At 45.4% G+C, this 15,140-nt stretch overlaps 1 protein-coding gene across 6 annotated transcripts in view; it reads left to right on the forward strand.

The window, feature by feature from the left end:
• Nucleotides 1-15,140, forward strand: part of NDST4 (N-deacetylase and N-sulfotransferase 4) — a 97,992-nt gene that overhangs the window by 78,164 nt on the left and 4,688 nt on the right. For all 6 annotated transcript variants that reach the window (XM_053976278.1, XM_053976279.1, XM_053976277.1 and 3 more), the window contains 6 exons: nucleotides 8,624-8,806; nucleotides 9,700-9,796; nucleotides 9,898-10,021; nucleotides 10,895-11,069; nucleotides 12,064-12,234; nucleotides 13,209-13,318. In XM_053976278.1, coding sequence (XP_053832253.1) covers nucleotides 8,624-8,806; nucleotides 9,700-9,796; nucleotides 9,898-10,021; nucleotides 10,895-11,069; nucleotides 12,064-12,234; nucleotides 13,209-13,318 — 860 coding nt within the window. The remainder of the gene's footprint in view (nucleotides 1-8,623; nucleotides 8,807-9,699; nucleotides 9,797-9,897; nucleotides 10,022-10,894; nucleotides 11,070-12,063; nucleotides 12,235-13,208; nucleotides 13,319-15,140) is intronic.

The following is a 15,140-nucleotide window of genomic DNA, read 5'->3' on the forward strand; positions in this document are numbered from 1 at the left end:
GACATCTAAAACTTCAACCAATCAAAATGTAAAAACCTTTACAAAACTGGTTTTGTGCCCAGTCTAATTTTGATAGCAAAATAAAACTTGTCCCAACACATGAATCTTGGGACAGCATAAGTATTAAGTGTGGTTAGATCTTAAGCCAAGAAAACACGTTAATACTCAAAGAAATACATTGCTACTCATGGTGTATCTTCAAAGACAGGAGTGGAATACGAAAGAGCATCAGACAACAAAATCACCATGTCCTTAATAGGTATGTAGCACTACCCAGCTATGTAAATATGTTAGAAAATTCTCTGGTTCTGATCAGCATTGTGAAAAAATATTTAGGTTTTCTGCAGGTGTGCAGCATTCCACGGCTCCAGCAGCAGAAGCAAAGTCAGCCTGAAACTTGTAAAAATTTATTTCCTGTTTAAAACCATTTTGAACAGCATCATGTCATTTTTTTCTTTTCCTAAACCTTCCCAATTCTTTACAACTTCTTGCAGTGCTTTGAGGTGCTTTCAAAGATATTTTTTTAACATTTGCTTCATTGGGTTATATAAGATGAAAAGAAAACCTATGGCATTTCAAAGGAATTCAACATTTCAGTTATTTTCAGCCTTTTAAAAATTCTACCGCTCATTATTTGCTTAGCTTAATTGTGCTTTAGAATCACTTTTTCTTCTCACAGAGTATGTTCTTAAAATCTCCCTTCCTCATTGCTTATTTCACCAGTGCTGTGCCACATTGGTTTCCTTTTAAACCTCTTCCCATCAACTCTCCAGGCACTTCTGGTTTTGCCACACTCCACAGAGAAAGACAAGGTAACCAGCAGTAAAAGCAGCCTGCTTTAAGGTGCCGCTTTTTTTTTTTTTCTTTTTTTTTGGAAAGGGAGTTTGGTGTGGAAGCTTTGGTATTTTCCAAGGCTCCCATCGTCTGCTAGCATGACCAAACACGGAGCAAAGAGAGCAAATGGGATGAACAGAGCAAATCCCTGCTTTGCTTCCAAATGCAACCCATCAAAGTTCAGAATTAAAGGCAAATTGTAACAAAGTCCCCAAAATTGAAATGCTTTCAGCAGCACAAAAAAAAAAGGAGCAGGTTTCTCATAGGAAAAGGTAGAGAACCCCATTGGTGTTGAAGTTTTCAGGGGGATTTTCCACATCCAAATGTCAGGCTCAAAACCCAGCGGATTCTCTGACCACTGCCCTTCATTCAGTCTCCTGGGAAGAGCCTGACATGTTTAATGCTTTTACAAACTGTTCTATTTATCACCTCTTGAGCATCCACAAGGTCTCCCACTATCTGTTTGATAGCTCCTCTCCTTTCCTCCCCTGCTCCATGGGCCATAAACAACAGCCATAAACATTTAACAGCCAAGATAAGCTAATAAATACAGCCCTAAATATTATTGCCTCCACAAACAACAGTGAGAGAGTCATTTCTCCTAAAAAAAAACCACCTCTTTAAACCAGAGAGCTTTTTATTAAGCCAGCAAGTGACAGCACAAAAGGCACCTCAGTCAAGCACTACAGCAAAAATCAGCGCACGGGGCTTTGAGGAGAAGCAGCAACAGCCACGGGCCTGGTTGAGCAGTCAGTGAATTGGATATTTAATTTATTTGCCAATGTGATACAGCTTTTTCCATTACCTGTTAACCTTGAAAAGCTTTTGGATAACCCAGAATCCTGGCAGCCCTTTCCCGCAGCACCCTTCCTACTCTCCCTTTCTCTCCTTGTTACACAGGAATTCACCCGGGCTGACTCTTCCCTTCCCCTTCCTCTCGCAGGGTGTTTTTACTCCATCTCCCACTGACTCCTTTCCATAGCTCCACCATAAAAATGGGCACAAGTCATTTTTTTCCGTATTTTTATATATATAACCCTCCCTACTCTAGGTTTACACCTGCCTCACCCACATGGGATCTAGGCATACCCTGCACAACATTTGTCCCACAAACCCACCAAAGTATCATGTATTTGCAACTGACAGATCAGGTTAAAAATGGAAAAGCAGCAGAAAAAGGGACAAGTTAAACACTTCTTCAGGCTTCTCTTCCCACTTCAATCAAACACCCCTAAGAAGCTTTAACCAGAGGTGAAACGTGGCAGATGAATTTCAGGAAGATTAGCTCTTTTTTTGCAGGAATTTGGTTGTCAAGAGCGAAACCAGACCTGTGATTGAAAGGTAACTTTGAACTCCCCTCAGCAGAAGCTACAGGCAGCCCATAATAATGTACATTATTATTCTAACTCCCTGGGAAGTGGCATGGGACGCTTTTAATTCTGAGGGCCACTTAAAGGCATTTCCATTTTTAAACTCTCACCGTGACTAAAGGGCTCTTGCTCATTTCCAGCCTGTTAGATCTGCATTCTCCACGTCCTGCATGTGCCACACTTGGAAGATCTTGTTCTTGTTCCCTGCTCTCTCTCATCACAGAGACAGAGGAGAATCACACGCTATTGCTTCAGAATATTAAAAGTAAATGCAGAGAGGGGTTAATTTATACCTTCCACAAGAGATTTGGGAATGTTATTACGGAACATCTTGAGCGTTGGTAATGTTTTTCTTTTTATTTGCTTTGTTTCTCTGAGCGTAGTTAGAGAAAGAATAAAAAATAACCTTGGGCATTGTAGGAAATGTGCTGCAATCCAAAAGTAATTCACAGTGCAGTTCTGCTGAGGGCCCTGTGAGCTGAGCATCTCAGCACATTTCGGGGACAGGAAAAAGCAGGCAGGCAACCTCCCAATAAAAAATGTCAATATTTGTGGAGCTGCAATTACCAGGGGGCAGCCCACAGGGACAGACGTGTCCCTCGCCAACCTGGCAAGAGGAAAGGTTCATTCCACCAAATTAAAAGGGAGTTTTGTTAACAAGTTACATCAGAATTTATCTTAATGGTCACAAAAACACCAAGCCAATCCTGACCTTCCTCATGTTTCTGAATCTTTTTCCCCCTTGGTAAATCATTTTTCCCCCTCATCTCACATGGCTGCACAGAGCTACTACAGGGAAAAATTATCCCTTGGAAACCCAAGCCTTCAGCAGCATATTTAGAAACTAATTAGCTTGAAACCCAGAGCACGAGGAAAACATTTCAAGGATAGCACATCTCCTTTCCTTCTTTCATGACATTTTCCTGCTTTATGAAAGCTGCTGCTCCACTCCACACGTTTTGATATTTTACCATCATTCCTTCCCAGCAACTTGGGTGATGGCAGAAATAGCAGTAAATGACTGTGTGTCAACAAGGGGATACTGGGGAAGAGGGAAAGAATTTGTTACCTTCATGCATACGCCATGCAATAATTTATTCAAGTGTCAGGAGCAAGCCTTTCAGGTGAAAACAAGCTGACTCAGAACTCCCTGATTATTGAAAATGAATCCTTAATAGAAGTAAATGGCCGAGAACTAAATTTCCTCACTGCCTTCGCCATTCAAAATTAATTGGAAAGTGGCTGATTTGAGAATATTATATCCTCTAGTGAACTGAAAATGCTGCCTATTTTTTTTTCTCTGAAACCAAGAGTGGAGAATTAAATTAACTCTGAGGTTTGTTTGCTCAGAGTAGGCCACCAAACTGGATTAATTAATCATCATTTATGAGCACTCTATAACCCAGAGCAGTCAGAAAACTGCCAAGATAGCAACATGACAGTAGAACTGTTATAAAAACAATGATAAATTTCCTGCATCTCCAACCTATAGCAACTTGCCAGGCATTTCTTCACAGTTAGAAAGAAAATATCCTGGAGAGAGAAAACTCTTTCTTAGTGTTCACAGGAGAGCTCAGAATAAACAGAATGATTTAGACTTGTTCTATAACTTGGCGTGCTGTGCAGCAGGGTCCTGGGCAGTTGTTTCCATAGGGAATGCCAGGACTGTGTTTCCTGCCTCCACCTGGAGATTACAGAGTGCCATGTCGGGGATAAATGACATAATTCCTCCCATCATTCCAAGCACAGCTAGAAGCAGATTTTAATTTACCACATCTCTAAGGAGAAATGGCAGAGAAACTGTCATTTATGGGCACTTATCCAAACTCATCATCATTTGGGCTTCTTTTTGCCTGCATGCCCCTTGACCTCCACAGCTCTGCTTCATGTTCAGCTTGACCTAAACCAACAGTACCCAACACCACCGCGATCTGCTTGATTTCCTTAATTTGAACTTGGGTTTGTTCTTAAGTCTGAACTGAGTAGATTTATTTCTTTTTTTTAAGAGAGAGCTTATAGTCTAAGGAAATCTTTTCAATGAGAAAACACAGATGGCAAGAAAACAAATTCCTGTATCATGAATTTCACTAGAAAATGGAAATAACCAGAGAATTGAATTGCTGTAGACTTCTGCAAAGGCTTCCCGGGGCCCACAGATGTGAGTGGCAGCAGCACATTTGGGCAGAATTCATTCAGCATTGGCCACAATTAGCTGTGCTGCTGATCACTTACACAAGTGTGACAAATGGACAGCCATAAAACACCCATTCAGATTTTCTACCCTCATGCAGCTACGCACCAATTGCACAAATTCATCAGAAGCAGCAGTTATCTTTTTCACAGCCTCTGAACACGTGTGCTGAGAGAAAAAAGAAACCCTAAAAAAAACCCAATATTTTCTACTGGTAGGCTTTGAAAAAAAAAAAAAAAGATATATTTAACTAATATATATAACTAATGGATTAGAACCTCCCAACCAGTTTTCTTCATCTGGGACCCCATGCACATTGGGGTGTCAAAAACGTGTATGACCTGGGGAGCAGGGGCAGTGTTGGAATGTGCTCAGGATTTAGCCTTTATTTTAGAAGCAAAACTTGGAGAAATAACAGGAAAAAAAATAAAATATCAAACCTAGCAACTGTATTCTCAGAAGGAAAGGAACAAGGCGCGGGATTGTTCTGTCAATACTAAGGAATTCATTTAATCCTGCCATCTAAACAATGGAAAAGTAGAAAGCGTTCCCGGGTAAATGAGAAACAATTTTGCTCTTCCAGTAGGGAATTTTAAAATAACATGGAGGCTCTACAGCATTTGTACAGCTGTCCCAGGGCCACTTCCCACCACTGATGGACAGCAGCTTCCACTCCCATCCTGGGAGCACTCGAGGTGGAGAGCAGACACAGTAATGAATATGGGCATAGGAAAAAAATGCCATTCAATGGTTTTGTTTCCCCTTCAATCAGAGACAAAAATGTTTCTGTCCAAGCACTGACTTTGTTGCTTTCTTTAGAGATATTATATTTGGAAAATATTTGATTATCCTGTCAAGAACATTAAAGTGTAAACAGATGTGCAGAGTGGAAAGAGGGAAAAAAAACCCCCGCGATTTTCAGGCATAGAAATGATTTTGCTTCAGCAGCAGAAGGGTCATGAATATGAATAGTGCTGAATTCTAGAGAAGCCATTTGTCATTATTAAAATTAGTGCTTTGTCAACACAAAAATCTCCCTCCCAGCTTCCCCCTAGCCGCACAAACAGCTGCGTTACGGGATTCAATATCCGGGAGCGGGGCTCTGGCTCCGGAGGGACAAGGCTGTAAATCCAGAACGGGAGGCTGCTGCGCCGGGACAGGGATGAGCCACCCCAGACCGAGAGAGGCAGTGCCCGGCCAGCCTGGCACCAAGCTGCCGGGGATGAGCACAGGAAGACCTGGCAGGCCTGGGCTCCTCAGCCCTGCCGTCCCATTGACACGGGCAGAAATCCAAGGGCTTGCCCCCCACATCCCCTTCCGGGACGCGGCATTTTGCCAGCGCGATGGAAAAGCGCGGAGGAGCTGAACTCGTTTCGGTGGGAGAGGAGCCGGGCAGTAAATGCACTTCCACAGTAAATGCACTTCCACATCCCTGCAGGAGCACCATGGATAGCCCGGCTCTGCTACGCACAAGGCCGAGCTACACCCCTTGCATTAATTCCTCCCTTCTGGCAACTCTTACTTTAAAAAGCCGCTACAGACAGTAGCCGTCCATTTCCTCTCAGAACAGCGGAATTCCCACACGACACCCGGCTCCGGCTCCTGGGCTTTCCAGCAACGGGCCAAGCAGCAGGAGGAAAGGACCTACAAGGGAACATTGATCCTATTTAATTATGGAATGGCTGAGAGGATGAGGTGGAACGCATCTGTACCTAAGTTTGCTAATGGATTTTTTCATTGCAAGTGCTTGATTGATGGATAAGGCAGAGTTTCAGATATCAACAGCATGGAATTGCCATCCTTGAGATTGTGTGGCGCTTCAGCTGTGCCCTCCAGAGCCAGGTGGCTAATCTTTGTCCAAAACCAAGTGCTTTTAGCTAAAGCTGTGCTAAGTTTGGCAGTTACAGAAGGAAAAAAGCTCTCGACTCTGCATTAATAGGGCTGTGCAGCCAGAGCAAGCACACAAACTGAGTACAGAATGCAGTTTCAAGGCACTGGTTTATAGCCAAATCATTCTTCTAAAAAGCCCTTTGTTTCTCTCTACTAGCTACCGTAGCTTTCACTTTCTATATACCAAAAGCCTGCATATAGAAATATTCCATATAGAGAAAACACTCTGTATCTAAATTCTACATGTAAGCGATGTGAAATAGCCCTAGAAACAAAACCACACAGTGAAATGGTGCGATGGTCCTGCCATTAGTTTGCAAACAATCTGGTATCATCCATGCTCTAAACACAAACAGTTAAAACCCATCACCTTTCATCCCCAGTGATGTGGAGGTAGATGGGAAAGAATTAAATCCCATTTTACTCCATGAATAATGCATCGTGTCTGGGGCTTTTTCACTTCCAAAAGGACCAACAGAGCAAAAGAAGTCAAAAGAGATGTCCAAGATCTTTTGACTCCATGAAAAGTGATTAACTGGATCTTTTAAATTGGTTTGCAGCATAATGAAACTCCTGGAATAAGCTAATACTCATCTCCTACAAGCACATTTTAACATTAAAAACAATCTCATCCATTTTCAAGCGTAAACAAAGCACAAAGAGCATGCAGACTTACTTGCAGACTTCACTTGGTGCACTGACATTAAATGTCATTGGCAGACCCTTTAGCACTCATCAAATGAACGCTCCAGAGACAAGGTGATATTCTCCAGCAACATTTCCTACTAGTGATTTTCTTTTCATCACTTCAAAAGAGTTTGCTGGAAGAACTTTTCAGATTTGCAGGAGTTGAACTAGCAAGGATCTGTTTGTGTTGGCTAGGGTTTATTTTGTGAGGAGAGGATGATTTATTACCTTCCTTGCCGTTTCTGGGGTAGTACTTAGAGACATGCACCAAGTTCAGGGTAATTTTAAGATTCACTCTGTTTACGTCAAATACTTGGGGTCATAAAACACACAGGCACTGGAATCCACCAAATCAATCCACAGAAAAAAACAACTCATACAGTTTCCAGTCTCTGCTTAGCCAAGGCCCAGAGCAGAAGAGAAGGGAAGAATAAATTACCTTTTGTGGCATAAAGCGTGCAGAATGCAAGCCCACTGCAGAAGGGCCATGAGGGACACGTTCTCCCAAGCTCCATCTGTCTCCCCCTTGGAGGAGTACTAAAAGCCTTGTTAATAATTTAACTAACTAATGGACACATTTTCCAGCACTGGGGGCTGCCACCTTGGCACAGCAGGAGGGTGAGAGTGGGAAGCTGGCAGCTTCTCATCCCTGATGTGCTAGGAACAAGTCTGGGACAACAGAGCAGGGACCGACCGGAGGGAAAGCTTTCTCGTCAGGTGGATCACTGCTAAAAAACCTTCCTGAGACACGCACAGAGGTATTTTAGAGCATATCTCCAGCATACCTGACCCACACCCCAGGCCCCAAAAAGTGCTGCGTAAACACTGGCCCCCACGCCTGGGCTGTGCGAGGCGTCACTGAAACCACGTCCGGCAGCCCTCCAGCACACCAATCCAATTCACTTTGAATTAAAAACCTCAACACTCAGTGACCTGAACAGGACTCCTGCAGCAGCTTTCGAAGGAGGAAGGTGCAGATGCTCTCCTACAACCTCTTCCCTGTGCTCTTGCGCGTGACTTTATAAACGCCTCCCATTCCTAATCAGCCGAATCGAGGCTCACCTGAACACAATTATCTCTCTGCAAAGCAAACCTTTTACCTGGGAATCAGGTGTGCTCACTGTTGATAGCTAATTTCTTCAGAATGAGGTGCTTCAGTCCCCCCAAATCTGCCTGCAGCTGTAATCAAATTTCACTGTCAGTCCATCCCGTCTCAGGCCACTGCACTGACTAAAACAGCCAAGTGTCAACGTTCAGTTTGGTGCCATTTCCATAAAAGTAAATAATGACAATCTACAGGTAAAACAGCCACAAAACTGAGTTTAATCACCTCGTGGAAAGAAAATGCTGGGTAGAACATTTGTCACATTGTTCTTATAAACTCTCTTTATCCCTCTGAAATAAATCATGACATCTACAAGGCAGTGGCCACGTAAAGGCTGATAAAAAGACAGAAGTTATATCAGCTTTAAGGAGAAAATAAAGACAGAGATACTTAGCTGAGATACCATCCTTCACAAAGCCTGGGAGTGTTTCTGTGTCAGAATTTATTCCCCTACTTACAGCCATGCTATTCCAGGCGCCGGGGGGGGGGGGGGAAGCATATTGGATTTTTGGTGTGCCATGCCTGAAAGGCTCCTCTTGCCCCCAGATCAGCATTTTCATGACCCACCTGTCCAACTACGGGAACGACCGCCTGGGCCTGTACACCTTTGCCAACCTCGCCAGCTTTGTCAAGAGCTCCACAAACCTCAGGCTGCAGACGCTGCCCCCCGTGCAGCTGGCTCAGAAGTACTTCGAGCTCTTCCCCGAGCAGACAGACCCCCTCTGGCAGGTAAAGTCACCTCTTGTTCCTCCTCCAGCTGCAATCTGCTCGCTGGAGCAAGCATCTTTTCCTCTAAAAAGCCTTTTTCAAGCATGGGAATGTGAGCTCAGCAGTGTAATTTAATGGTTACACGTACCTGCCTCCTCTCTTCACCAGAATACTGTGAGCCACACTGAGCTTTTGGCTATGCAGGCATAAATCCAGGGGGGCACCAAGGAAACCTGTGCAGTTACTTAGGGCTTACACTGGCAAAAAGGTGCTGAAAATTTGCCCTATTATTTTTGGCCCAGCTACAAAGGCAGTATAAATCTATAATATTTCCACTGGGCTGCAGCAATTCCCTTCAGCTGATGATTTTCTCAGTCATATTTTGTTACTTTAATTCACCAGCAAAGTGTATCCTCTGTTACCTATGCAAAAGCAGCATCTGTATGATAACTGCTTTGAAGAGCAGCCAGTCCCAACCTCTTCTGTGGGGCCTTTTGTTCACAGGCTTTTATTTTGCATTCATAGGTAGTAGAAAGATAAGGAGATGAATAATATCCCACATTTCTATTTTGTCCTTCCCTTTTGCATTCTCACGTAAATTAAAATTGGCACTAAGCCCCATGCATCCGGAACCATTCTGACAGCTCAAAAAGTAATGCCTCAAAGCTATTCAGAGGTTTGCATTTGAACCTCAAATGGAAACGTGATTAAATCAATGTTCCAATCTTTTTTTCCCCCGCTTTTTCTTTTCTGCTAATGACTGAACCTTGCCCTCAGTCTTTCAAAACCATTGTACACACACTGTGGGATTTTGCTACTCAGTGTAGGGCTCTGGCATTAGTGCATGACATCGAGACCCTGCCAAGATTTGGGATCCCCCAGTGTGATGGCCACAACCACCTTTTGTCCTTCAGAACCCGTGTGACGATAAGCGACACAGGGATATTTGGTCCAGAGACAAAACTTGCGACCACCTGCCCAAATTCCTGGTGATAGGACCCCAGAAAACAGGTAAGAAGCACAAGGAGAGCTTTTAAAAACTTTCTACAAAGTCAAAGGTGCTTTTTCTATTTTTTAATATTTCCTAATGGCATCTCTTTTTGTCGTCATAGGAACAACAGCCCTTTATTTATTCCTTCTGATGCATCCTTCCATTATCAGCAATCTCCCCAGTCCAAAAACTTTTGAGGAAGTTCAATTCTTCAATGGCAACAACTACCACAAGGGAATTGACTGGTAAGAAGAATGACAAAAACGAGGTGTTCATTCTTAATACATGGAAAATCACAGTGGAACAATTCCAGGAGTGGGTGTGACATTGCCTTAATCACTGGATGAACTCGTTATGCTTGGAATTATCAGATAGAAAGAGAATCTAATTGGTAATGATGGGACATTTAATCAAGCCCCTAATTTTGTTTAGATATTACGGTAAGATTTTTGTGAGTTTTCACACAAATGCATGCAAGAGGCAGTTCTGTCATGAGTTCTGTCTTCACGCTGAATGACATCTCTGTCTTGTCATAGCTGTAGCTGCACTGACTGACACTCTGTTCCTTCCAAAGTGGCTTTTCATGAAGTAAGGCTCCATTTATCTCTTCACGAGAATCCATCCAATCAATTTTAAATGGAAAAGACCATTCAAAGCCAAAATTCAAATCTTGCATTCTGAAAGCGTCCAAAAGCAAAGATGTCAGTTCCAAAATGAAGTACTTCAACAATGTTAAAATTAAACAGTTTGACATTTAAATGTTGACATTAAATGTTGACATTTTGAAGCTTTCCCATGTTTTTTTCTGCAGCTAAAACTGAACTCACTCCAAACTGGTGAAAGATATCCCTTTGACACTGCAGTTATTAGCAAAAATCCCATCCATCACAGGAAAAACCTAATTACCAGACTTCATGAGGGCTTTAGCTATTACCGGCACCACCTAAGAGCCAAGATGCATTCCCATTACTCCAGTCTGGGCTGAGCTGAAAAATTCAATTTTCCTTCTTGAGAATTATGTCTGAAAATTCACCTTCTCACCCACCATGAAATGGGAAGCACGGGGCCATGACCCTTTTGTGCTGCTGCTAATTCTGACAAGTCTCTTCCCCTCCAAGGTACATGGAATTCTTCCCCGCTCCTTCCAACGCCACCACCGACCTCCTGTTTGAGAAAAGTGCCAACTATTTCCACTCTGAGGAAGCTCCCAGGAGAGCTGCTTCCCTCATCCCCAAGGCCAAGATCATCACCATCCTCATCGACCCGTCGGACCGCGCGTACTCCTGGTACCAGGTAGGGAACCCTTTGCCCCGAGGAATGCGCAGTGGAGCCGGTGGCAGGGGATGGGGGCTGGGAATCCATGTCCTTGAGCAAGGAATGGGAGTTATGGCACAGCCTTGGCACCCCGCGGGAGCAGGAGGGTGCTGGATGCCAGCTGGATGACACCGGTGTCAGGAATGATGAAACTTCCCAGCACAGAGGTGCCACCAGCTGCAAACAAACAGTTTCATCTCAACTACAGCTGGCAGGGCACAGAGGGGGAGCAGTGCCCCGAGCCCAGGGAGATGCACAGGGCAGAGGAGCGTGGCCCAGCCAGGGCACCAGAGCTCTTGGTGCTGAGGGTCTGGCCCCCATCCCTTCCCCCAGCGTGTAAGCTCAGCAATGTGTGCGGTGCACAGATGGACCCAGTGTCTCCTGAAGTTTCCAAGGAGTTAAAAAGAGCTGTGACTGGAGACACTGGCTTTGTTTTTCTCCTCGGAAACAAAAGCAAGCCTGTTGTTTTCCCCAGAAAACTCCAGGATGCTCTTCCTTGCCTTTCATTGAGCCCACATCCTTCCATAACAAAATCTGCACTATTTAAAAATTCTGTTTTTAGAGAAATGTATAATGAAACGAGAATGCATGCTTGTGAAAAATGGCGTAGGCAAGCACATAAAGGAAACAATAAATGCAGCGTTAAAAGAGACTCGGATTAATCATGCTGGAACAGCAAGAAATACATCATTTCTGATCCTGCCAGGCAGTTCTGCAAGGAACAAAGCGTGGCCAGGGGCTGCATTTGCACCCGGGTAATATCTCATTGGCACCTTCCCAGCTGCCGAGGCAAAGCGGTACAGCGGTGACTCCCCGCTGCCCGGGGGCGCCTTGGCTGCACGGTGTCCCCACGCTGCTCCCCCGGCCCCATCCCTCTCCTGCCCGGCAGAGGTGGCACCGAGGGGGAGCTCCCGCAGGCTCTCGGGCTCAACCCCCAGCATCCCGGTGCCACGTATTTCCGTGTCTGCCCCAGCACCAGCGCTCCCACGAGGACCCCGCTGCGCTGCGGTTCAACTTTTACCAAGTCATCACCTGCGGCCCCTGGGCGCCGCCGGAGCTCCGGGCGCTGCAGAGGCGCTGCCTGACGCCCGGCTGGTACGCGCTGCACATCCAGAGGTGGCTCTCGCACTTCCCGGCCTCCCAGGTAAGGCCCGCCCCACTCACCGAGCCCCGGCACGGCCCAAGGCGGTCTTTATCCAAGGACATGGTCCTATGGCAGTCCATGTCTGCACCTACTGTAAGACAAGGCTGCAAAAGGCTGTTTCATGAGAGAGCAAACCAGCAAGGATCCCCAGAGACTGCTCTGGCGGGACAGAATTCTGCTGAAAGGAGGCAGAGCTGAGCGTTGCCTACTTTGTCAGGGACCTGGGGGGAAAAAAACAACAAAAACAACTAGAAGCTCTGCCTTCTTGCAGAGATTTCTCCTTTTATACAGCCCCAGCTGTACTACAGAGAGGAGAAGCAGGTCAATCCCATTTCAAGGAGAAGGGAGAAAATCTCAGTCACTCATTTACTTCCTTCTTCCCTCTCTGGCCTTCCTGCTCTTTTGTAAATGGGGAGGGAGTCCTGCCCAGAGATGCTGAGGTGGCAGCAAGGGCAGTATTGCCCTGGGAGCGAACAGGCCACATCTCCTCCTCGCCCACCTCATCCCAGCTTACCCCTCCAAAGGAGAGGGGGATGTCCTGGCAAACTCTGAGCATGCAGAGGGTGCTGAGCTTCCCATGCCCTGTTCCCTGGGCTCCTCCTCTGCCCTCACCTGGAGCTGCTGCCTTCTCTCCTCGAGATTTCCCACAGACACATCATAAACCTCAACAATATTTTATGTCCTTTCCTTATCTCTTCTTCTCAGAATTGTCTGAGTGTCAGGTTTGGCTTGGGAGGTTTAACTCCTGCATTTGAATAAGGTGCACACACAGAGTTACAAGGTGCCCACCTATGCAAATCCAACTCAATAAAGTAAAAAGCAAACCTAAAAAGGAGCTCATCCACATGAATGTTTTTAGCACTGTACAAAGTCACGTGCTAATTTAAATCCAGGTTTTCACAGAAGTGAAATAATGCAATTTTTTTATTAACCTTAGTCCTGTTTCCAAATCAGTGCCATATTTACCCCTGCAGTTGCTCATTATTGATGGACAGCAGCTGAGAAGTGACCCTGCTACTGTCATGGATGAAGTGCAGAAGTTTCTGGGAGTCTCTCCTCACTACAATTACTCCGAAGCCCTAACGTGAGTGTATTCCTTTTCTCATCTGCCCTGTCGATCCCAGGGTACATCCCCTCCCACCAGGATCCCTTCATTATTAATTACAAACAGACAACACATCAGGATAACAATAATTTGAGAAGCTTGGGGCTCTCTTCCATCAGTCTCCAGGAGCTGAAGCCTGGAGTGTCAGGTGTGGAAAGTTTGGCTTTACCATTCCAAAGGAGCCTGATGGCAGAGGCTGGGTGAGAAGCGCTCGTTCCCTAATCCCATTTTCCTCTCTGGATTTCCACGAACCGCTGAGACTCCTGCAGGGGTGGGAGTGGGCTGAATTCCCCTCTCCCCTCTTAGTCCAGCAGAAAACTGTAAGAAGGTTTTGCCCTGGGCCTCCCTGTGTGAGGATCACCATCTCCTTGCAGCCCCACCCTGGGATATCCGTGAGCTGGGAAGCCTGGCCCTGCTTTTCCAAGCCCCTGAGCCAGCACATGGAGTGGGAAGCAGCAAAGCCTCTGCTTCACCTTCCCTGCAGGCTGCTCCTGAGGGAAACACAACCATGGACTTTGCAGCTGCCCCACACTGCTCCTCTCTGCTTGCAATTACCATTTAATGTTCCTCTCCTGGCAGGGTTCAGCTTCTTTATACAAAGGTTCAAAGTAAGACTTCAGTGCTTAAGGAAGTTGCTCTGCCAAAACCTTTTTCTAGAGGAAGAATTTTGGATTTCAGAACACAATTTTTTAAGTCACTGCTTTCCAAAGAGGATGGAGGGAAGGAGGAGTCTGATCACTGAGCTGAGCTATTGATGTTTGAACAACTCACAACTGCACATCTGCAGTGCCTTCTGCTGGGTTTTTAAAATCCACACCCACAGACATACATCTTCCTTGCTGGAACTAAATTAAAGTCAGTGGAGTCGCACGGCAGGAAGAAATTTGGCCTCTCATACTGGTTTGGACAGGAAAAATGGATTGTAAACAGATCCATAAAATTATGCACTCCCTGTTTAGAGGCATCAAGAATGCAAATGTGCTGTGGAAGCACACACTTCTGCACGGATTTAGGATGGAAGGGGAAAATGCATTAAAGTGTGTAGCTGCTTTCTGGCAGGGCTTGTCAAAGGGGAAAAGATGGCATAGGATTGTTCCTAGTCATTACTGCCTAACAACTGCCCACCACACATTTTTAAAGGTGTCAGGAAGCAGCCTAAGGACCCAGACCTGTGAACAGCACTGAGCAACCAGTCCATCACCCTGAGTGAAATTACATGAAAGTCTTGCAGGAGAGTAAAATCAACCCAGGCAGAACCCTCCCCATGGGAGGGGAGCAAAGAGCACACAGAGGCAAGGCCCGAGGAAAACACAAGATGAGAGGAGTGTGCTTAGGAAAACGTTCTCCCGTGGAGGGCTGCTACATTCTGTCAGAGAACGAGAGAAAGATCCTCATGGTGACATTGCTTGGCTCTGCCCTCGCAGGCATTCCCTGCCTCTGGCATCAGGTACTGCCTCCCCAAAACCCTGCCTCTCCCCCAGGCTTACTCTGCAGGGAAGGGAAGATAACCAGGCCTCCAAAGATTTCTGCTGACAGCTCTAAAACGCTCCCCTGTAGCTTTAGCCTTAGGGCTATCACTATTTCTAAATAAATACTTCCACTGTGCCCAATTACGTTTACAGAAGCCCTGAGAGTTCTGTGATTTCTGAACGCAGAGGGTTGAGTTCAGCCTGATCTGTCTCACCCTCTATTCCCCTTCCCAAATTTGCAGATCCTTTTCATAATGTTCAATAATCTCCTTCTGAGGCAGAGAGATTGGGGCATAGTTTTGCAGTTTCCCTTTTACTCAGCACAGATACCG

The sequence above is a fragment of the Vidua macroura genome, chromosome 4 (assembly GCF_024509145.1).
Source record: "Vidua macroura isolate BioBank_ID:100142 chromosome 4, ASM2450914v1, whole genome shotgun sequence".
NCBI classification, from domain to species: domain Eukaryota; kingdom Metazoa; phylum Chordata; class Aves; order Passeriformes; family Viduidae; genus Vidua; species Vidua macroura.